Source organism: Condylura cristata, unplaced genomic scaffold (genome assembly GCF_000260355.1).
Source record: "Condylura cristata isolate star-nosed mole 26May11 unplaced genomic scaffold, ConCri1.0 scaffold00011, whole genome shotgun sequence".
NCBI lineage: Eukaryota > Metazoa > Chordata > Mammalia > Eulipotyphla > Talpidae > Condylura > Condylura cristata.
The window spans coordinates 25873072-25894825 of NW_004567112.1; the positions used below are offsets into that span (position 1 = coordinate 25873072).

Genomic DNA, 21754 nt, shown 5'->3' on the forward strand with positions numbered 1-21754 from the left:
TGAAACTCTTTACCCTTAAACAATAATCCCCTTTCCCAAACCTAAGGCAATCACCATTCTATTTTCTTTCTATATAAATTGACAACTACCCTATAGTGTCTTCTGACATTTATTTTTCATCTGTAGGTTAAGATTAGATACCTGTGAGAACATGGGAGAGGAACACTTAGGATAGTCCTCAGCACAGGGTTTGCCTCCAACAACTGTTTGCCTTACTCTCCGTGATTTACTCGGGAAGGACGAAAGGACACTGACCCAGAGCCCTGTAAAGACTTTGCGCCTGCGCCATGCGCCCTCTAGAGGCCGGACAAGGACCTCGGGCTGGCCCGAGCGGACATCTCGCGAGACTGTCAGACGTGTTGCGTGAGGAGTGGGAGGAAGGTTGTGCTCTCGCGAGTACTCCGCCTTTCGGCCGTTGGCTTGTGTCCGGCCGTTTATCTGTCCACTGAACGTCCCCTCGGACCTCTCGGAGCGGCACTCGGAGCGGGTAAGAACCGGAATGGGGGTGGATGGGCGCTCCTTCTCCACCGTTCCCACGCCTAGCGGGTCTGGGATCCAGGGCCGTTTGCCTGGTGCTTTCTGACCGGCCTGTCGACATACCTGGCCGGGGCTACCTTCGTCTGCCTGCCCCCTGGCTGCGGCCTGTCCTCCTCCTCGTTCCTTCGACACTCCCGGCCCGGCGGCTGCCTCTGTCTGCCCTCCTGCCCCGGCCTGTCCTTTTCCTTGGGTCCTTTGACATACTCTCCCTAGGGCCACCCCTTCCTTCCAGTCCGGCTTCCCCGGCGCCCACGTGACAGCTCCCAGTTTCTGCTCACTCTTGCCAGGGTTTCTTAGGGCGAGGAGGGGCGGTTTCCCAAAGAAGGCCCAGGATGTATCTGTTCTAGCCTGCTGGGTGGAAACGCAAAGATGCTTTTTTTCTGCGCCCTGTGTGCAAAACACCGTATTCCTTACTGTCTTATGTAATGTAATTCTTCCAGCAGTGCCGAAAGAGCTAGCTTGATTATGTCCTTTTTGCAGAGGAAAAGAGGGAGGCTTGTTCACTCATTGGTTAGTTACACAGTTTCTTACTCGGCGCCTTTATGTTGAGTGCATTGAGGATATAGCAATGAAAAAAAGATGGGCAAAGTTCTTTCATGAAACTGAATTCTTGTGGTAGGACAGCAGAAAACACATACATAGTCTTAGTAGTCTGTGCTGTAACATGGATGATGCCATCAAGAATGGCAGAAGTCAGTGCTATAGTCTGCCCCACCCCAAAACAAAGCTTTATTTACCATGCTGTTTCGTGTTGTTTACTAATCAGGTTAAGTAAGCTCACCATACATAAGTGTCTTTTGCACAGCTTTAGTTTTCCACCACTTGGTAGTTTGAAAACATGATTATGGAGATTCTTGGGTTACTTCCTTGGGTTATGATAGAGTAGATAATAACAGCTGACACATTTCTGTGGGTCCTAGTGTATAATCACTGAACTTAAATCTTTAGGCCCCTTTAAAATGGTTTCTCTATGTTAGATTGTGGTCAAGTACTATTGAAAAAAATAAAGTATGTTAAGAGGGAGTGTGTGAGGGAGTCATTTTAATAGGATACTGATGAATGATGGCCTCTGAAAAGGTGAACTTTGATCAGAGGCTGTGGAAGTGAGGCCTGGGCTTGAGGAGGCCTGGAGAAAAAAATACAAGGGCCCTGAGGCAGAGGCATTCTCACTTTGCTAAAGGAGTAGCCAGGAGGCCTTTGTGACTGAATGAAGAAGTAAAAAGGAGAAGATGAAGGGAGAAGTGAAAAGTGAAAATGGGCAACAATCAAGGTTTTTCAGGAATGGAAAGAGATGATGTTGACTTACTAAATTGATGAAAAATATCTTTTATTATATCATTCTCTAGCAAGTAATAACTATAGCTAATATTTTTATATATTCTCATTATGTATCAGTCATTATTATAAGTGTGTTAATCTTTGATTCTCTCCAAAAATTTCTATTCAATCTCATAGAATGAAGACTGTGTAGGATATGCAGTGGGGTATGCTACTGGTTTAGGGAACTTTTTGAGGCATTGTTGAAATCAGTGACTTCAGTATCTATTCAGTGAGGTTACAAGTCTAAAGTCTCTCTAATAAGGGACCAACCAAAATTGTATGTATTAGATTAAGTTCTAAGCAGAACCAGGGACAATGACCTGGACCAAATGGCTAAGGGAAACAGAAGAATCATTCATGTCCTAAGTAAAAACAGTACCGTTAAAATTACTATTTTGTTGACTTACCAGTAAAATCTGTCTAATTTAACGAGTACAAATAGCATCCCACAATTTGAGGTATTAAGACTAGAGGGAAACTTGCTAAATTGTGACTGTAATATTAAGATTAAACAAAAGAGACACAGTGAGGAACTGTTGCAGTCCATGACATTTTTATTACTGCTCCTGTTACTTTTTAGTCTCTTTAAAAAGTGCTCACATTGTTCATTTGGTTTTATTTACATTAAAGGTTTTCTAAATTTGTTATCTTAACGCAGAACACAGGAAAGATATGGCTAGCCTAGGCTGATATTGGGGTCAGGTTCTCCACTTTACTTTGGCCGGTTGCTTTCATAGAGTTCCTCCACAAGCAGAGGAACTATCATACATTCCTTCTCATTGTGTCTTTTTTGTTTAATCTTAATATTATAGTCACAATTTAGAAAGTTTCCCTCTAGTCTTAATACCCTAAATTGTGGGATGCCATTTGTACTTGTTAAATTAGACAGATTTTACTGGCAAGTCAACAAAATAGTAATTTTGACGGTACTGTTTTTACTTAGGACATGAGTGATTCATCTGTTTCCTTTAGCCATTTGGTCCAGGTCATCATACCTGGTTTTGCTTGACTTGATGATACAGTGGAATTAAGATGTTCCTCTTGGGGGCTAGGAGTATGTTTGAAGGCACTTTAGAGGGCACTCTTATTCAGCATTGCCTACAGATGTGACAGTTGAGTTCACTTCAGTAAAAGATTAAAAAAACGGACACAATAAGTGAATAGATTTTTTTCTTGTCAGTTTTGGCATAGGTAGGAAGTTCAGTCTTTAATACTTGGACATTTACACATTTCAGAAGGACATAATCTCAGGTAAAATAGTTTGAGTTTTATTTGTCATCATTGCTACTCCAGGCTTTAGAGTAGGGAAAATATCACTTGTTTACTTCTGTGGGAAAAACCACAAGATATGCCTTACAGCATCAGGGCAAGATGGTATTATTATTGTGGTGATAACACTTTTCTTTGTCCTTGACCATAGGTAGTATGGCAAGAAATATCAAGGGATCCACCCTAGTTCTGAATGTTTACCATTTTTGTTATGTCAGCTGGAATTTCTGTAGTACTGTAAAATGTGAGGGGGGAAAAATCCAGTTAGTTGTAAATAGAGTTAATGTTTCCCCTTTAACTCACAAATCTGCTGGTGTTTGTGTGTCTGTTTAGCTAGAAAGACACACCACCTTAGTGCTCATCCTGGAATAATGGCTTCAGTAGTAGTACTCTTGTCATTTTGTCTTGTTTGAAAGAAAACTAAAAGCTCTAAAGACCCGTCTTGAATTAATGTAGACCATCAAGTTGATCATGTTTAAAGCAGAACCATATCCTTCCTGTGACTTGTCTGAATTTGAGCACTTATTTGTCACTTATTCATCCATCTAACAAACTCTGTGGAGTTTATGACTGTAATAGTAATGGCTCCAGGGACACCATCCTTTTTTTTTTTTTTTGTCAATTCAAGTGAAATACATAGAATGAGAAAATATCATTGCCAAATTTAGGGCAGGGAATAGAGAATATTTGTTATGCTGGTGATGGATGACCAACAACATATTTCACTGCATTACATTGTGACTGTGATTTCTTGACATTAGTTATACAGTATTTTAATAGACTGAGAATTACTTCTTTCTAGCCATTGACTTCAAGTACAAAGGGGCATCAAATTATAACTTTCGTTCTTTAGAGGTATATCTAGGTACTGTTATTCAATGATGGTATTTTGAGCCAAGAAGAACTTGTTTTCTTACTATTTTTGGTAGTGAATGTCTGAAATGAGACCCGTAGAAACAATAACAGATGAAGCAAACACTTGTACAAAACTGTTCAAATGAGATCTGAGGGATGCCTAATTGAGGGTGAGGCCTTTGTGGTTTTGTTTTACTTATACTATTTACAGAGAAAAAAGCTTCATATGCACAAGCCAGAACAGTTGTTTTACATTTACAAAAATGATTAAAGGGAAATGATGTTGCTGTCTCGATTTTGTTTTTTGATCTGATTGGAAATGCAGGCTGTAACGACGAAGTTTGGAGAAAAGGGTGCCAAACTAGAGGTACCATGAACATGGTAATCATCAGACAAGTATTAGATACTGTGTGTCAGTCATTGCCCTAAATACTTTACATACATTTTGTATAATTCTTATTGAGTTGGAGCCATTTTTACCATTCCCATTTTATAGATGGGGAAACTATAGCACAAGTTGGCTAGGTGACTAGCCTAACATTACACAGCATCTAAATGGTACAACCAGATTTTGTACTCTAACTCCAGAGTCCATCCTCTTAACTACTGTGAATTACTGCTCATATTCATTGTGAAGCCACCTACATACCAATTGGTGCTTATTCGACTTTTGTGGAATGAAAGTGTCCATGAGTATTAAAGGCAACACTGACTGAGACGTGTGTGTGTGTGTGTATGTCAGAGAGAGACAGACAGAGAGACAGAGACAGACTCACACACAGACACAGTCACACACATACACGTGGGATAACAGGTTTGGAGGAGACATAAGGCGATGTCTGAGAGCCTGAAACGGAAATCCAGGAATATACCAGGTGGGCTACTAGTGTAATTGCAGGGAGCGGGGATGGTAATAACTCAGTACCTCCTAATTGTACCCAAGTTTGTTAGTTCTCTGTAGTGATTAGCAGCAAAATCCTTAAGTCACAGATGTCTAGACCATTTGGGGCACAGAGAGGTGGACACCTACCAATCGCTGAAGCAGGTGGGCGGAGGAGAGGTTGGAGAGAAGCCCCTGGCTTGCCCATCTGAACTGTTTGAGCAGGTTTAGCCTGGGCTATGTGGGGACTTGCGGCACTGGGGCTTCCAGGAGTACCTTTGGGGGCGGTGTAGTGGGAGGAGCCTCCCGCCCCGCCCCCAGCGCTGACACGCGGTTTGGGCAGGGCGAGGTTTGGCCTGCGGGCTCTAGAACTTTCAGCTTCAGCTTCTGGGTGAAGCAACCTCTTGCTTGCGGAGCAGCGCACAAGGCGGAAAGCTGGCCTCCGAGGTCTGTTCGATAGCCAGAGGACCTAGCGGGAACCGCGGGGCTGTTTTCGTTCTGCTGGGTTGGGGTAGGGGCCCTCCCGGCGCATAGTCGCGCATGCGTGCTGAGCGGTGACTGACCTGCTTGGAAACGGGTGTGGCTCCCGCAGCTGTGACTTCCAAGAAAGAACCGATCGAGGGCTTTATTGGGGAGATTGTGCTCTTCGAAAGTGTATTTGGGGAACCTGGAAAGTCACATGTGTCACTTGCTTTTGAACTAGAAAAGTCTTGTCATTTCATTATATGGCAGAATTTTGTGGTCGGTTTTCCGCTACTGCCTTGAAAGGTTGGTGGGGTTGATTTTACGACATTTACATTTGTAGAGTTAGGTCCAAGCGCAGTAAACTCTGATGTGTTAAGCAACCTTAAATTATACTCTCTTTGATTTATTACCTTATTCTTTTAAAGTCTCTAAAAGGCACTTTTATATGCGTGATTAAAAAAAATCAGGAGAATCAAATCCTAATTTCAGAAATTACTTGTCTTGATAAAGAATTGAAAGTAAAATGGGACTAGAGAAAAATATAAAACCTTTGAGTTAATTTAGGATTGTTTATATAAAAAACAAGCTTTTATTTTTTTAACTGACAATAAGAACGTGTGAAATGAAGAAATAATCTCAAGGTAAAATTGAATGCAGAATAACTAACTTCGTGTTTTTTTCCTGAAAATGTACAAATGGTGTTACTACATGTATGAGAGAAGATCACGCTGATCAGAGGGAAAGAAGCCAGGACTAGACCTTAGAAATACTCTAAATCCAATTATGATTGTTGCCCTTTGCATGGGTCATTTAGACTCTGGACTTTTGTGTGCACAGTGAGAGTAATATACTAAAGAGATGGCTGCTGTTTTTCAACTTTAAGCTGTGGTTTGTGTGGGTCATGAGTTTAGAAATTTTATGAGTAAGCCATGTGATAATGACTTAGCTTCATTTGTGGTTAGTTGCTCAATTATGTTTTCATGATCTTTTTATAACTAGGTTTGTGCAAAGTATTGTGCAAAAAAGACACATATTTGTAGAATTCTTGCCCTGGAGCTTTATTTGTTTGAGGTATATATTTGTGGTCCCCCTTTTCACCTCTTTTCCTCAAGACCAAGGGCAGGTATACTAACTAGATGTAGTGAAGTTTCAGAAAACACTTAAACTTTATTTTTCTTAATAAATGTAAATTGGAGGCAGTTCTTTTTCGAAGGTGATAAGGCAGTCATTTGGCTTATAGAGGTGAAGTTAAAAAGACGTTTTTAGTAGTCTTTAATTGGCTTGAATTTCAGAATTAGAGCTGATTTTATTTCAGTCTTTTTACAGGTAAGAAAATGGGCAGATATGTGCATACTTGGTAAATATTAGAGGGTTTAGATTACTGAACTTTGCCATTAAAAACAATTTCCCTCTTACTGTGTTGTATGGTGAAACACTAGATTGGGAGCTAATATTTTTTGAACTGTACCACATCCTTATTGCTAAGTATATGAATTTTTCTTTTTTTAATCACTAAGGAATTAGGATATCAGGTCAGAAAGAGCATGACCATCCAAGGTCATGACACGGATAAAAGGTTAAATAAGGGCCTCTTCATTTCAGAGCTTTTTCTAATTTAAGTGCAGCTCTCTATATTACAAAGATGGAGGTTTATAGGCTCCTCATAACTCAGCTAAATCTACTAACACTGACAACTGCAGCATTAAGCAATATACAACGTGCAGAGAGGCTCCTGGTGCTTACAGGCAGAGAATGTCTCATGTTATGGGTACTGTAGTCCTTCTCAGGGACTGTCTTTCATTGCCTCTGTTTTTCTAGAGGAGATTGATACCCAGAGAAGTTAAGTAACTAGCTGTGGATCTCAAGCTTGCAGATGCAGCTGGAATTCTGGTTTGTCAGATCCTAGAATGATCTAACTTTCATGTTTGCTACACTGGTTCTTAAACTCAAAACAAATGGTGAATTGTTGAAAATGGCAATATAAGTAGTTACCTCAGTAAGTGCCTTTGGATATAACATTTCATAAAACTGACACAGACTAGTTTGTGATTGGAGTTCACCCATATCAGTAGTTATTGATTTCAATTTTGAGGCTTTCCTCCTAACCTCAGTATAAGAGGGAAAGCTTTTTTTTTTGCACAGCTACATTTTTGGGATTTGGGCTATGGCAACTATATCTTGACTGTCCCACAGGGAGGAACTGTACCTTGACTGTCAATTTTATGAAATGTTATATCCAAAGAGACTTACTGAGGTAACTAGCTTATATTGCCATTTTCAACAATTCACCATTTGTTTCGGGTTTGAGAACCAGTGTAGCAAACATGAAAGTTAGATCATTCTAGGATCTGACAAACCAGAATTCCAGTTGCATCTGCAAGCTTGAGATCCACAGCTAGTTACTTAACTTCTCTGGGTATCAATTTCCTCTAGAAAAACAGAGGCAATGAAAGACAGTTCCTGTGCAAAGACAGTCCCAACAGCAACAAAAGATAAAACAGTGTCCTGCACTGACAATAAAGAAATGAAACAGGCTGCCTTAGTGGCTGACACATGGACTCTAAAGGTCCTTAGTCTTAATAAGGTGAATGTTTTGAAAGAGCATTCATGTTAATTTGAAAGAAAAAAAAATAATCAATATCCGGGGGAAGTCAGTTTTGTAACTTTCAAATCTCCTCCCTTCTGCGCATAGCTGATAAGGGGAAATCCAATTTGTGTACTTTTGCCTTATTCTCTTATTAGCACTTGTGATTGAATTGTGAAAAATGATTCTTAGTTTCTAGTAAAATTCAGTTAGTGCTATAGATACTTGAATTTGTCTCCCATCCAATCTAAATCTCAGGGTGGCGGTTGTTTTTTTTTTTTTTTTAACACTGCGAAACAATATTAATTTAATTTAATTGATTAAATTTTATACTATGCCAGACAGGCATCTTAGCATTCTACACAATTGGTGAGTAAATGGGAAATTTGGCACAGGTAAAGGTTAATACAATTTTTTTAAGATTAATTTATTTATGCATACAAAAACTGAGGTACAGGCCAGAGGCGTGGGGACGTGAGAGGACTCACCAGAGACATAGTGGGGAGCAGAACAGGCAGACCTACTGAAATACACTGCTGAGGGGAGCAGTGGTTGGGTCAGGGGAGGTCTGCTGTGCCATGTGGGTGACCTCCCTGGCCACAGTGGCTGTGGATAGCTTCTTAGTGCTGCACTTTAACCCCATGCACCACCTGGGAGGCCCTAGTTAATACATTTGAAAGAAAACTAAACATGCCTTGCATTAACTTATTTCTGAATTTACATATACAAAATTAAGCAACTTATGGTGAAGTGACTCTTCTAACAGGAGCCAACATTTCACTAGTGTTATGTAGGTATTTTTCATATCCCTGCAGTGTGAACTGTAGATACCTTTGTTTAAAACAGGGTAACGGTATGGGGTAACAGCTAACAGTATGGGGAAAAAGGTAGTAAAGTAAAAGCTACATCTGGTGTTTTGAAGTTTGGAAAAATTTCCCCAGGGATTCCCATCAATTCTAGTTAAGGAAGTTCTTTATTAGAGGTCCCTATGAGGAAATAGACTGAAGTAACAAAATAACAGAGAGAGAATTTCTTATAGGAACTTGGTAGTTCCTGAATGTGAGTCTTTCTGGTGGGAAAGAGAGTTGGTTAGGCATCTTTCTCCCCTTTTTTTATTACTGAAGGTGGGGTTCATGCTACTTTTGTCCCCTTTCAGCTTCTAGCTAGTCATCTAGCCCTAAACCTATTTTTGTAGATAGAGTTGAGGCCAAATTTCACTTTGTCTCAGATGACCAGCCATTTGGAGGACTCTATCCTTGGTAGATTGCTGTTCAGCCAAAACTTGGCTTCTCTGAAAGAGCACCTTCAAAACTGTTGGCAATTCTTTCATATTGCCTTAAATAGCACCTGTAAATTCTCCTTCTTTTTATTCTAAACAAGTGTTTTTCCTATTTGACATGTCTCCAAATATGTGGGAATAGTAGTCATGTCCTCCCAGAGACTTCTCTTATCTAGACTAGACAGCTTTTCTTCCTGGAGAAATGATCACGGTTTTGAGAATTTTTATCTTTCTTCCCTAAATGCCTTTTTCTAAAGGTGTTTACAGACTGGTTTCAGTTTGTATCCTTTGAGTATTTTATTAAAAATAACCTTATGATAGTTTGTTATGCTTTATTAAAACCCTTACTCATTTTTGCACAAGTATTACTACCCTCCAGTATTACATTGACTGGTAGGTTTAGTGAAACTAGCTTTGGTGTCAGAGGACATACAAACTCAGTCAGGGCTATTGTGATCACTGCTTTCTTTTTCTAATGTTTTTAAGAAACTGCTGATTCTAGAGCTGTCTAGAAAAGACACCAAACTGTTTTAATGACTTTTTTTTAAAAAAAAAAAGATTTATTTACTCATGCAGAACTGGGGTACAGGCCAGAGTTGCTGGGGCAGTGAGAGGATTCACCAGAGACAGAGTGGGGGGCAGAACAGGCAGATCAAGAAGTACACTGCTGAGGGGAGCAGCAGGCAGGTCAGGAGAGGTCTGCCACGCCATGTGGTCACCTCCGGGCAGGCAGGGATCGAACTCATGTGGAAGTGGCTTTTGATTCTTAGTGCTGCGCTTTAGCCTGCTGCACCACCAGGGAGGACCTAATGACTTCTTTTAAACTTTACGTCTTTGCTTTTTCAACACTCTCTGTCCCAGTCTCCTGTCATTAAATCATTTGTTATGTGTTTTCCACTTCTGCCTTTTCTTTTTCATAAATCTAAATAAGCTTAGTAGAGAACTCTTTAGTTACCTGCACCAATTTCTGTAAGTACTTCCCTTATATCAGAATTCTATGAAAATATTTTGTTAGGTTTACATTCTTTTTTTTGTTTTTGAAGATTTATTTATTTATGCATACAGAACTGGGGTACAGGCTAGAGGTGCGGGTTGCAGGGGGAGGGAGGCGGTGAGAGGATTCACCAGAATAGAGTGGGGAGCAGAACAAGCAGATACACTGAAATATACTGCTGAGGGGAGCAACAGGTGGGTCAGGAGAGGTCTGCTCCACCATTGTGGGTCACCTCCTTGGCTGGAGATTAATTTGTGGCAACAGATAGCTTCATAGTGCTGTGCTTTAACCTGTTGTACTACCAGGGATGGCCGAGGGCTTGCTAGCTATGAATTCCTAAGTTCTTAGTAAGTTAAAAAAAAAATTCATCAAAAAAATAAAAAATGTCATCCTTTTAATAAATTCAAATTAGTGTCAGAGCTGAACAGTGTGCTAAGCTTTTATAAAAATTAATTAGTTTTCAGTTTGTTTTCAAGGTAATTATGGCTCCTTCTACACCTTCTAGTCTTTACCTTATAAATCTAGAAAATAAGTACACATGACCCTTAAGACTGTGTGTGTTATAAAAGAACTTACATTCTAATGTTCTTTTTTTTTTTTTTTAAAGATTTATTTATTTGTGCATACAGAACTGGGGTACAGGCCAGAGGCTCAGGGGCGGCGAGAGGCTTCACCAGAGACAGAGTGGGGAGCAGAACAGGCAGATCGATGAAGTACACTGCTGAGGGGAGCAGCGGGCGGGTCAGGAGAGGTCTGCCACACCATGTGGTCACCTCCGGGGCAGGCGGGAATCGAACTCATGCGGAAGTGGCTTCAGATTCTCAGTGCTGTGCTTTAACCCGCTGCGCCACCAGGGAGGGCCCTAATGTTCTTTTTAAAAAAATTTTTTTTTTCTTTTAAAGGAACAGTGAACAGAATGAGTACCTCACAGGACCAGAGTGGCTGCTCCAGTAACAGAGAACCTCTTTTGAGATGTTGTGATGCAAGAAGGGACTTGGAGCTTGCTATTGGTGGAGTTCTCCGGGCTGAACAGCAAATTAAAGATAACTTGCGAGAGGTGTGATGTATACTTTTCTCTTGTCTGGATTCTTTTTTTTTGAAAGATTTATTTATGCATACAAGAACTGGGGTACAGACCAGAGGTGTGGGGTTTGAGAGGATTCACCAGAGACAAAGCAGGAAGCAGAACAGGCAGATAAACTAAAATATACAGCTGAGGGGAGCAGCGGATAAGACAGGAGAGGTCTGCTGTGCCATGTGGATCACCTCCCTGGTTGGGAATCAAGCTCATGCTGCAGTGGCTGCCATAGCTTCATAGTTCTGTGCTTTCGCCCCTTGCGCAACGGGGAGGCCCTCTTGTCTAGATTCTTAGCACAGGTTTGTTAGAACACAGCTAAGGGCGTGGTCTGTCAGTACCAATGGCAAAGTTTCACTCACGCTTTTCATGGCCACGTGAAATGTTGGTCCCTTTGATTTCCAAAGGTGGACATATGACAGATGTTAGACTAGTGTGGAAATCAGTTCATTATATATAGTATATATATATATATATTTTAAAGATTTATTTATTTGCACATACAGAAGTGGGGTACAGGTCAGAGGCTCAGGGGCGGCGAGAGGCTTCACCAGAGACAGAGTGGGGAGCAGAACAGGCAGATCGGCGAAGTACACTGCTGAGGGGAGCAGCGGGCGGGTCAGGAGAGGTCTGCCACACCATGTGGTCACCTCCGGGGCAGGCGGGGATCGAACTCATGCGCAAGTGGCTTTTGCTTCTTAGTGCTGTGCTTTAACCCACTGCGCCACCAGGGAGGGCCATTATGTATTTTTGGTTGCACTTCTCTGTGGCCCCTGTGCCTAGGCACTATAGTTAATAACATAGTGAAGCGGATGATCAGTGAACTGCTCTAGGTGTTCTCTGCAGGCATAAAGGGTGGCAGTCAGCACACAAGTCCCTTACCATCTTTTCTGTTGGTTCTGCAGATGACTATCCATTAGAGTAAGCTAGAATGAAATGTTTCTTTTTTTTTTTTTTAAGATTTATTTATTTATGCATGTAGAACTGGGGTACAGGCCAGAGGTACAGGGACAGTGAGAGGATTCACCAGAGACAAAGCAGGGAACAGAACAGGCCCACTGACCAAGTACACTGTTGAGGGGATCGCGGGTGGGTCAGGAGATGTCTGCCATGCCCTGTGGTCACCTCCAGGGCCAGAGATCAAACTCATGCTGAGGTGGCTTTAGTTTCTTTCTTTTTTTTTTTTTTTTTAAGATTTATTTATTTATGCATACAAAACTGGGGTATGAAATTTGTTTTCTTTTGGCCTAATGTTTTCCTTTGGTCTAAATCTGTTTTTATAGAGTCCTGTGTGAATATTTATGCGTAATTCATGACTTTTTAAATTCCTTTTTTTTTGTCTTCTTCATAGTATTTTTATGTTTATCACCCTTTTGAATAATATTTTCTAGAAACATGTAATTTACAATTTTATTTAAACTTTGTGTCCTTGAGACTTTCTAGTTGTTGACATGTCGTGGTACATCTCTTTATTAATTGGTCGACGGTACATGACTGCTTAGCTGTGTAGTGAGGAAAGCGAAAAAGACTACTAAGCTAATAGTTTATCTTATTCTTCTAATAAATTTGTAAAACTGAGGAATACCAGTATCATAATATACATATTCATATTTTCTCCTGCTTACTTGAGGACTCCCTAAACAAACCTGATCTTAGGAGAGTTCTTGAAAAAGGATTTTAGATCTTATATTTACCTTTATGGCCCAAATTCTTAAATTGTGCTGTGGAGCATTGGTGGTTTCATGGGTGGGCTTAGGGACACTAAACCGTGAAATTATAGGCAGATTTCTCAGAATATGCATTTTATAGGACTGTCCTCCATAGCTGTCATTGGATAACCAAAAGGACTTGTTACTCAAAAACTGAAAGACCTGGGAATTGGGAACATGGTTCTTTAGAATTACAACACAGTAAAGCTAACATATCTGTTTCTTAGGTCAAAGCTCAGATTCACAGCTGCATAAGTCGTCACCTGGAATGCCTTAGAAGCCGTGAGGTGTGGCTATTTGAACAGGTAGAGCTCATCTATCAGCTTAAAGAGGAGACCCTTCAGCAGCAGGCTCAACAGCTCTACTGGGTATGGTGATTATAATTGCTTTGAGTATGGTTTCTGGTTTTGAGAGAATAGCTTTCCTATAATGAAGCATTAATGTAGATCAGTTAAAAGTTTAATCATAAATGCTGTTTGCTATTTGTTAACTTGGGTATACTTGTTTATTCCATCACTGTGGCTTAGGTGGTTTTATTTTTTCTTGTAGTTACTGGGCCAGTTCAATTGTCTGATTCATCAGCTGGAGTGTACCCAAAACAAAGATCTAGCCAATCAGGTCTCTGTATGTCTGGAGAGGTAAAGACCTTATTTGTTTGTTTTAACTTTTGACTCTCTGACTTTGGTTTAAGAACCTCAGTTTTGTGGCTCATTGAATGTGTTGGATTACTTGTGTTGGATTTGCTGATTTCTTTGTTCTTGTGATAAGATTGTCCTGCTGACACATGATTAAGTCATATACCTTTGGTTGAGTTTTTTAGAGAGCCACAATTATTTCAGATTATTCACAATTTGACATTTGGATGAAGTTGAAATACATACTCCTTTAACCCAGTGTTTTTTATTTTTTTCCTTAGATTGGGCAGTTTGACCCTCAAACCTGAAGATTCAACTGTTCTGGTCTTTGAAGCAGACACGACTGCTCTGCGTCAGGCCATCACCACATTTGGGTCCCTTAAAACCATTGTGAGTAGTGTTGATCTCAAATGGTTCATTGTGTGCTTCTAAGGTTTGTGGTTTCATAGGTGATCTTGAAAATATCACATAGGACTTTTGAGTGACTTTCTTGGTCATTTGGTAAGCTTCAAAAATTCCATATTCTGATTAAGTCGATAGAGAATTAATTAGGCTAGTTCTAGGCATGTGATATTGACTTAATGATAGTCTCTAGAATTTATCTTGTTTTTTTTTTTTTTTGAGATTTATTTATTTATGCTTATAAGAACTGGGGTACAGGCTAGAGGTTTGTGTGTTGGGGGTGGTGGTGGTGGAGACAGAGTAGGGAACAGCACAGGCAGTTCTACTGAAATACATTGCTGAGGAGAGGTGTGGGTCACCTCCCTGGCCACAGTGACTGCCGATCGCTTCATAGTGCTGTGCTTTAACCTCCACTCGGGAGGGCCCGTATGTTTCTTTCTTTCTTTTTTTTTTTAAAGATTTTATTTATTTATGCACACAGAGCTGGGGTACAGGCCAGAGGTGCAGGGGTGGTAAGAGGATTCACCAGAGACAGAGTGGGGAGCAGAACAGGCCAACCGATGAAGTACACTGCTGAGAGGAGCAGCAGGTGTGCCAGGAAAGCTCTGCTACACCATGTGGATCACCTCTGGGGCTCAAACTCATGCTGAAGTAGCTTTAGCTTCTCAGTGTTGTGTTTTAACCTGCTGTGCCACCAGAGAGGGCCCCCTGTATGTTTCTTAATAAATTTGTGGCTTGAGTGGTCTTTAATTTAAATAACCAAATATAATCTTACTTGGATCTTAATAGTAATGATACCAATTTTGATGAAGACCTCCTTTTTCTTAAAAAGATTTATTTATGCATATAAGAATTGGAATATAGGCCAGATATGCAGAGGGTGTGAGGATTCACCAGAGAGAGTGGGAAGTGGAACAGGCAGATCAACTGATACACTGCTGACGGGAAAAGTAGGTGGGTCAGGAGAGATCTGCCACACCATATGAGTCACCTTCCTGGCCAGGGATTAAACTCATGCTGCAGTGGATGCAGATAGCTTCATAATATTTTAACCCATGTGCCACCAGGAAGGGCCCTTTGTTGAAGAATTCTGATATGAAGATAATTTTGTAGCTGATGGAGAATGCTCAGATTTGATGTGTACTTTCTGTGTTTTTGGATTTACCCACCCCTTCCATGAGGTGTTGCTGTTCATATATTTGATAATCATTCATTTATTTGTCTGTGGTTATCTTTGTTGTAACTTGGTTGTGGATATGTTGAGGTAAGCCCAACTTCTTCACTCTGCTGCCATCTGACTAGATTAGTCCTTCTCTAGGTCATTGTACTTAGTGGTAAAGTTTTGCTTTAATACATTTGAAAATGTAGAGATTATAGTATGAAAGCTAACATTGCTAATGCAATTAATTTGACTTTTGTTTTACAGCAAATTCCTGAGCACCTGATGGTTCATGGTAGTGCATCAAATATTGGGCCGTTCATGGAGAAAAGAGGTTATAGCCCATTGATAGAGCCGGTAAAATGTCATTTTTTTTTCTGGTTATTACTTGTATTTCTTATGTATTTTAACTAAATTACTTTTGGGTTACCTTTGTAAAAGGCACCACAGTTAATGAGTTAGCTTATGCAATTCAGTATTGCTCTTGAGACTGGTAGGAATTTAAAGGTTTTGTAAGTTTTGAGGAAGAAAGAAATTAGTGATTGGATTGGTTCTCTTTTAGGGATCCTTCTTTACAATTTACAGAGATGACTTACTTCTAAAGGCAATGTGAATATAGGACCTTAAATCATTTTAAATTGGGAAGAACCCTGGAGGTCAGTTATACTCTACTAAAATTGTGATAATGGAGGCTTAGGAAAGTCATGTGATTTGTGCAGGGACAGTGACAGGCCAAGATTAGAGAGATTGGGTTGCCTGTATTTTGGGTGAGATTCGACTGCATTTGACATTGCCTTGTTAAGAAGTCCAATGTTAATTTGATTAGCAGAAGTCAGCATCCAGCAGCATCACTGTCCCTCTCAGTGAATGGCTCCTTGGAAGCAAATCTGCCAGCTGTCGTCAGGCTCCTTACATGCCCAGCACCAACCTCCAGGACTGGCTCACACAAAAGCAGATCCCAGAGAATTATCAGGTGTGTTGCTGCCCCTGTTGTTTCTGGTGGTAGTATTACTAAGCACATTTTTGGTTTTTAGTTCTGGAAACTATAAAAACTATTTTGGAAACATAAATTTTTTTTCTAAGACTTATTTATGCATACAGACCTGGGGTATAGGCCAGAGGTACAGGGGCGGTAAGAAGATTCACCAGAGACAGAGTGGGGAGCAGAACAGGTTGAACGACGAAGTACACTGCTGAGGGGAGCAGTGGGAGAGTTAGGAGAAGTCTGCCACGCCATGCGGGTCACCTCTGGGGCGGGGATCAAACTCATGAAGTGGCTTTAGCTTCTCAGTGCTGTGCTTTAACCCGCTGTGCCACCAGGAAGGGCCTGGAAACATACTTTTAATAACTTACTAGTGTTTCTACTCTAGTCTGGAAACATTTTTAATAACAATTACGGTAGTGACAACGCTTCATTATATATACAAAGTTTAGAAAACAAGGAACTATATAAAGAAAACACTAATCATAATAGCAACAATCACTATAAAACTTAGCTATGTATTTTATTGTTTTTTTGTGTATATATATATACTTTGGGAAAAAAGACTATAATAAAGACAAGCCTGATGGCTGACTACAAAACTGAACCACCAAATAAGGGGTTGGGCGGGGGGGACGGGCAGGACAAAGAGGGAAGGAAGCACAGTGGTCTGTAGCTGTGGAGTCTGGGTGTGTTGTGGGTGCACTGTGGTGGTAATACCTAATGGAGGGATCCCGATATTACCTCTGTTCTGTTAGGTTAGCAGTTTTTCTTTTTTGCTAATAGAGCAAGAGTATGTTTTTCTATCATTTAATTTCTTACATGAAACTTTTAATAGTATGTAGTAATCTTTGGTTGACTAAAACTTTTTGGATATAAACAAAGTTCCTCTAAACATTCAAGTGCTAGTTGCTTGTGTACAGTTCCTCAGGAGTAAATTTATAGAAATTGCATTTCTGCATAACAAATCTGCCTATCCTTTAAGGCATTTTAATCATATTATCAATTTAGAAATTGATAGCAATTTATGTTCCCACCAGTATTGAGGGTACCTGCTTCCCTGCAACTTCTCTAATGTGATAGTCATTTTTAAGGTTTTATTTTCCCTCTGATTTTGACATGAAATAACAATTTTACTTTTGTTATGAGGTCCTTTGATTATTAAGGAGGTTGAGCTGTTTTTTTCATGTTTATTTTCTTTGATGGTTTGCCTAATCATATTCTTTGTTCATTTTAGTCTTTATTCATAAGGGCATATTACGTAGAATTAGTAACTTCTTTTCTACTATATATGGTACACATACTTTCTCCTGGGTTTGCCTTTAATGTTTTCCAGGTTTTTAAAAATTGCAGCAATTAAAATATTAGTATGTAGTAAAATATTAGTATGTCAGCAGAGAAATCCCTTCTCTCTTGGCTTTGTATGTATAAATTTAGATTTGTAAATTTATAAGTTTGAATAGTACAGTAAATATGCAAATAGAACTCTTTATCATTGACTCCCTAAAGCAGTCAAGTGTCCTGGCAAACCATATCTTGTACTTTTTGTGTAGACTTCTGCCAGAGCCTGCAATTTCTTCAGTAATGCCTGGGGCAACCTAAAGGGCTTGGAAAATTGGCTTCTCAAGAATCACCAACAAGAAGTTCCTGAAAAATCAAGTCACCAAAAGTGTAATAGTTATTCTACTACCAGTTCTTACTCTGTTGAAATTGAAAAAGTTGAAGATTTAGACCTTCTGGATCAAGATGAGATAGACCTTTCTGACTGGCTGGTGACTCCCCAGGAATACGATGATCTGGAGAAGCTTGGGAGTGGCAGCTGTGGAACTAATGAGAAGTTTAAGTCCTTGTTCCAGGTGTTCCAGGAGTCCTATAGTGTGAATGATTGGCTCATCAAGCCTGATTCCTGCACCAATTGTCGGGGCAACCAGCCCAAAGGTGTGGAGATTGAAAACCTGGGCAATCTGAAGTGCCTGAATGACCACCTGGAGGCCAAGAAACCCTTGTCCACTCCTGGCATGATTACCGAGGTTTGGCTTGTCCAGAACCATCAGGACCCTTATAAAGTAGAGGAAGTATGCAAAGCCAATGAGCCCTGTACAAGCTTTGCAGAGTGTGTGTGTGATGAAAATTGTGAGAAGGAAGCTCTGTGTAAATGGCTTCTGAAGAAAGAAGGAAAGGATAAAAATGGGATGCCTGTGGAACCAAAACCTGAGTATGAGAAGTATAAAGATTCCCTGAATATGTGGCTCTGTCCTTCCAAAAAAGAGTCAATAAAAGAAACCAAGGCATCAAAGGCACTGACTCCATCTAGAATTACAGATTCCTTCCAAGTCATAAGGAACAGCCCCCTATCTGGGTGGCTCACCGGACCCACAGGCAAAGAAGGACATCCCAAGGAAGTTCCTAGTGCTGAAGCACCTAGCGTTGCCCAACAAAATCTTATGAGTCCTGTGGCGACTTCTTGGTGTCCTTTGAACACAGCCGACTGGGTCTTGCCAGGAAAGAAAACTGGAAATCTCAACCAGTTATCCTCAGGAGAAGATAAGTGGCTACTTCGAAAGGCAGCCAAGGTGAGCACAGACATAAAGGCCATTTTTTCTTTCTTAATCCCACCCCTTGCAGAAGATGGGCGAGATTCTTAAATGTTAAGCTAAATTTGACTGAAGTGTTATTAGTTCCTGTTGACGAATCATTTGTTTAGACTGAGTTTTGTGCACTTTTCCAGCCCTCCAGCCCCCATTCTGACAGAATATCATGCCTATTTTCTTGCTATTTACGGAAAGACTAGAGAAAGTAGTTGTTATCTTTCCTTTTGAAAGAATGGTATTTTTTCTTTATAGACACTACCATTCTAGATAGCAGAGTTGCACAGCAGATGCGTGCTGGGCCCATAGACATTGCCATTCTTGGAAGCTGAGTTAGTGGTTTTCCGATTCTGTCATGTAGCAACCAATCTTTTTTTTACTTCTTGCAGGAGGTATTACTTAACTCACCTCTGCAGGAGGAACGTAGCTTTCCCCCAGACCATTATGGTCTCCCAGCAGTGTGTGACCTCTTTGCCTGTATGCAGCTTAAACTTGATAAAGAAAAGTGGTTGTATCGAACTCCTCTGCAGGTGGGTACTTGTTACTAGTGTAATTGCTAGATTTCAGCTGCTTATGTTTTATCTTAAGTATGATGAATTCATCCTTGTGTCCACTGAACTAATGGTGTGTTTATGAGGCAAGTAAGGGTAAGGACATGATGATTGCATATCACTCAATTTATGAAGGTGATCTGTCAGGAATTTTTAATTTGTGTGGATCCTAGTAGTTTGTGGGTTCTTTGATGGTGGGGTTATATATATTTGAAGGGTGTGAACCTACACCTCAATTACATGTTGTAAACCAGTGTGTTACTCATTAGAGAAAAACAAAAACATATGTCAGCTTTAATGTGGGGGAAACTTGCTTTTGTCCTACCATGAAGTGACTTTGTTTTTGTGGGCTTTTCTTTACAGATGTAAAGGAATGGAGAACTAGTCACGCAACTTTCCTGCAAAGTATTACACATCCATGAGCCAAGTGACTGCAGCTTATCAAATCATTATTTTTCTGGGTCTGACCAATCAGTTTAGTTCCTTTTCTGCTTAATTTTGATCTAGTGAAAAGAAAGTCATCAAAGTATGAGTTACTGTGTACAAGGAAAAGGCTGTTTGTTGATGAGGTGAATAAGTTCCTTCTTACAGAAGTAGTAATTCACCCTTAGCACAGAAACACAGCAATTTACTAGATAGGTCTTTTCCATGGCTCCTTAGATTGGGTTGCTAAATGATATTAACTTTATAGTTTTAAAAATGAAATAGTTCTGTCAGGTGTGTTCATATATTCTAAAGTTAGTAAATGTCCCTGTCCCTAACTTTTTGATTCCCCTTCTTTAGCTGCTTCCCTTATTGTGGGTTTTCATCATTAGCAAAGAAATGCCTTTTGTTGCTGTTGTTACCAAAATGGGTATTAAATCTTTGCATTTTTTGACACAATTACAAAACAGCAGATTCCTAATTCTTTTGAAAGACATCTACTGTAAATTCTTTTTCTCAGTGTGTTCTTTTAAAAGGGCCTTGTATTGTTTCAAGACTATTTTGTGGTAGTCTTAGTCACTTCAGAAGTCTTTTGAGCCTACAGGCAAAAGAGCCCTGTGCCACTCAAAGAGCAAAAGTCAAGTAGTACTTACTGGTATTACATAGTCTTTAAGTATGATGTTAGTACTTGAAATACTATTTTAGGGTTATTGGTGCATCCTGTGTAAATGGAAGCTGAGCTTGACACCTGGTGCTTTTAACTAGGGAGTAAATAAAATGTCTTTTCACTGCAAGCATACCATATTCTATACCTCTAGAAGTGCAATGCAGTGATATTTGGTGAACAGGCCGTTAGAATACATACTTGTGCCTTGGGAGTATTTATTGAAGCTTTACAAAAATTTGTGTTTTCCCACTATCCTTAGTCATTTTTTAGTAGTTTCTCTGTAGGAGAGACAAGATTTAAATGTTTTAATATTCTGTAAGATGGGCTATCCTAGCTACTTCCCAGGTTTTAAATTAGTAAGCCACAAAACTTGTCTACATGTTATTGAAAAGTCTTTCAAAGTCTGTGGTCAAAGCATTTTTGAGGGAAAACTTCATTCCCATATACTGCTTCATTAGAATTCTTTGAACCACAGCTAAAAAGAGCCTTATTATTTTTTAGTCTCCCCATTTATTTTAGAATTTTAACAATAAAAGTGGTGGGTAAAATGGAAACTAGTTTTTTGTTGATTACTATGTGTAGTATATAGAGATGTTGAAGTATACACCTGAAACTTACACAATGTTGTAAACCAATGTAACCTCAAAACAAAATAAACTTAAGGAGCCTTTCCATTATCTTAGTTTGCAAGAAAATTTGTAGTTTTTTGAGGTTTAACAGTGTATTCTTAAATTTATGTTAACCAACTTATGCTAGTTAAGATATTCTTTTGCATTGATGTATTTTCTACCTTCCTCCATTAAAAGCCTAACAGCCATATAAATTGTCATGTGCATTTATAAAACTACTTTGTCACAAAATATACTATATTATGTGTGAACCTTTAAGGAATATAGCTGAGAAATAGCCTGAATATATATAGTTTTGTCATGTAAATATGAATGTATTTTGTGAATCTTGAGTTAGCAGATATATTGCAGATTTCCATTCTTTTCCCCTACAAACTCTTAATTTGTATTGCTGATGAAATATATTGACTCTTTTTTTTCTAAACTGGATTTTAGCTAAGATTTAATGCTTTAGTGTCAATAGTGGATGCACCTAAAAAGGCCCTATTTAATCTACCCCATCATAGAAACCACCAGTTGAATTAAGTATATATGTAACCTGCAGTGCAGTTATATTTTTGTTTCAAAGATGAAACAAGTTCATAACTCATTCTTTAAGCAAATTCGTAATTTGCTATTATTTCCTTAAGCTTCCCAAGGCCACCCTCTTTAACAGCTGTTTCACCTCTTTTTCTGATTATCTCCACAAAGGAGATGACTTAATATGTACAGAATTAAGTATAATTATTGGACACACTGTTCTAGCAATGCT

At 39.6% G+C, this 21754-nt stretch overlaps 1 protein-coding gene across 3 annotated transcripts; it reads left to right on the plus strand.

Annotated features, from left to right (window-relative positions):
* Positions 1-361: 361 nt before the first annotated feature.
* NCOA4 (nuclear receptor coactivator 4) lies at positions 362-21411 on the plus strand. Of its 3 annotated transcripts, none has more exons than XM_012723661.1 (10): positions 362-487; positions 11086-11240; positions 13195-13335; positions 13517-13605; positions 13884-13992; positions 15431-15520; positions 15990-16136; positions 17699-18718; positions 19123-19263; positions 19648-21410. In XM_012723661.1, exons 2-10 carry the CDS (start codon positions 11100-11102, stop codon positions 19651-19653), a joined length of 1884 nt encoding a protein of 627 aa, XP_012579115.1. In that variant the 5' UTR covers positions 362-487; positions 11086-11099; the 3' UTR covers positions 19654-21410. The 3 variants fall into 3 exon arrangements, with proteins under 3 accessions (XP_012579115.1, XP_004681099.1, XP_012579116.1); XM_004681042.2 differs by having other exon boundaries at positions 15993-16136; XM_012723662.1 differs by lacking the exon at positions 362-487 and adding an exon at positions 5243-5308 and having other exon boundaries at positions 19648-21411.
* Positions 21412-21754: the final 343 nt, after the last annotated feature.

What these genes read in the sequence shown, in the direction of transcription:
- NCOA4 (XM_012723661.1), top strand. Translation starts at nt 11,100, where the DNA reads ATGAGTACCTCACAGGACCAGAGTGGCTGCTCCAGTAACAGAGAACCT. An exon ending in TTGGGTCCCTTAAAACCATT is followed by an intron (nt 13,993 to 15,430) that starts GTGAGTAGTGTT and finishes TTTGTTTTACAG; the next exon opens with CAAATTCCTGAGCACCTGAT. An exon ending in TACTTCGAAAGGCAGCCAAG is followed by an intron (nt 18,719 to 19,122) that starts GTGAGCACAGAC and finishes TACTTCTTGCAG; the next exon opens with GAGGTATTACTTAACTCACC.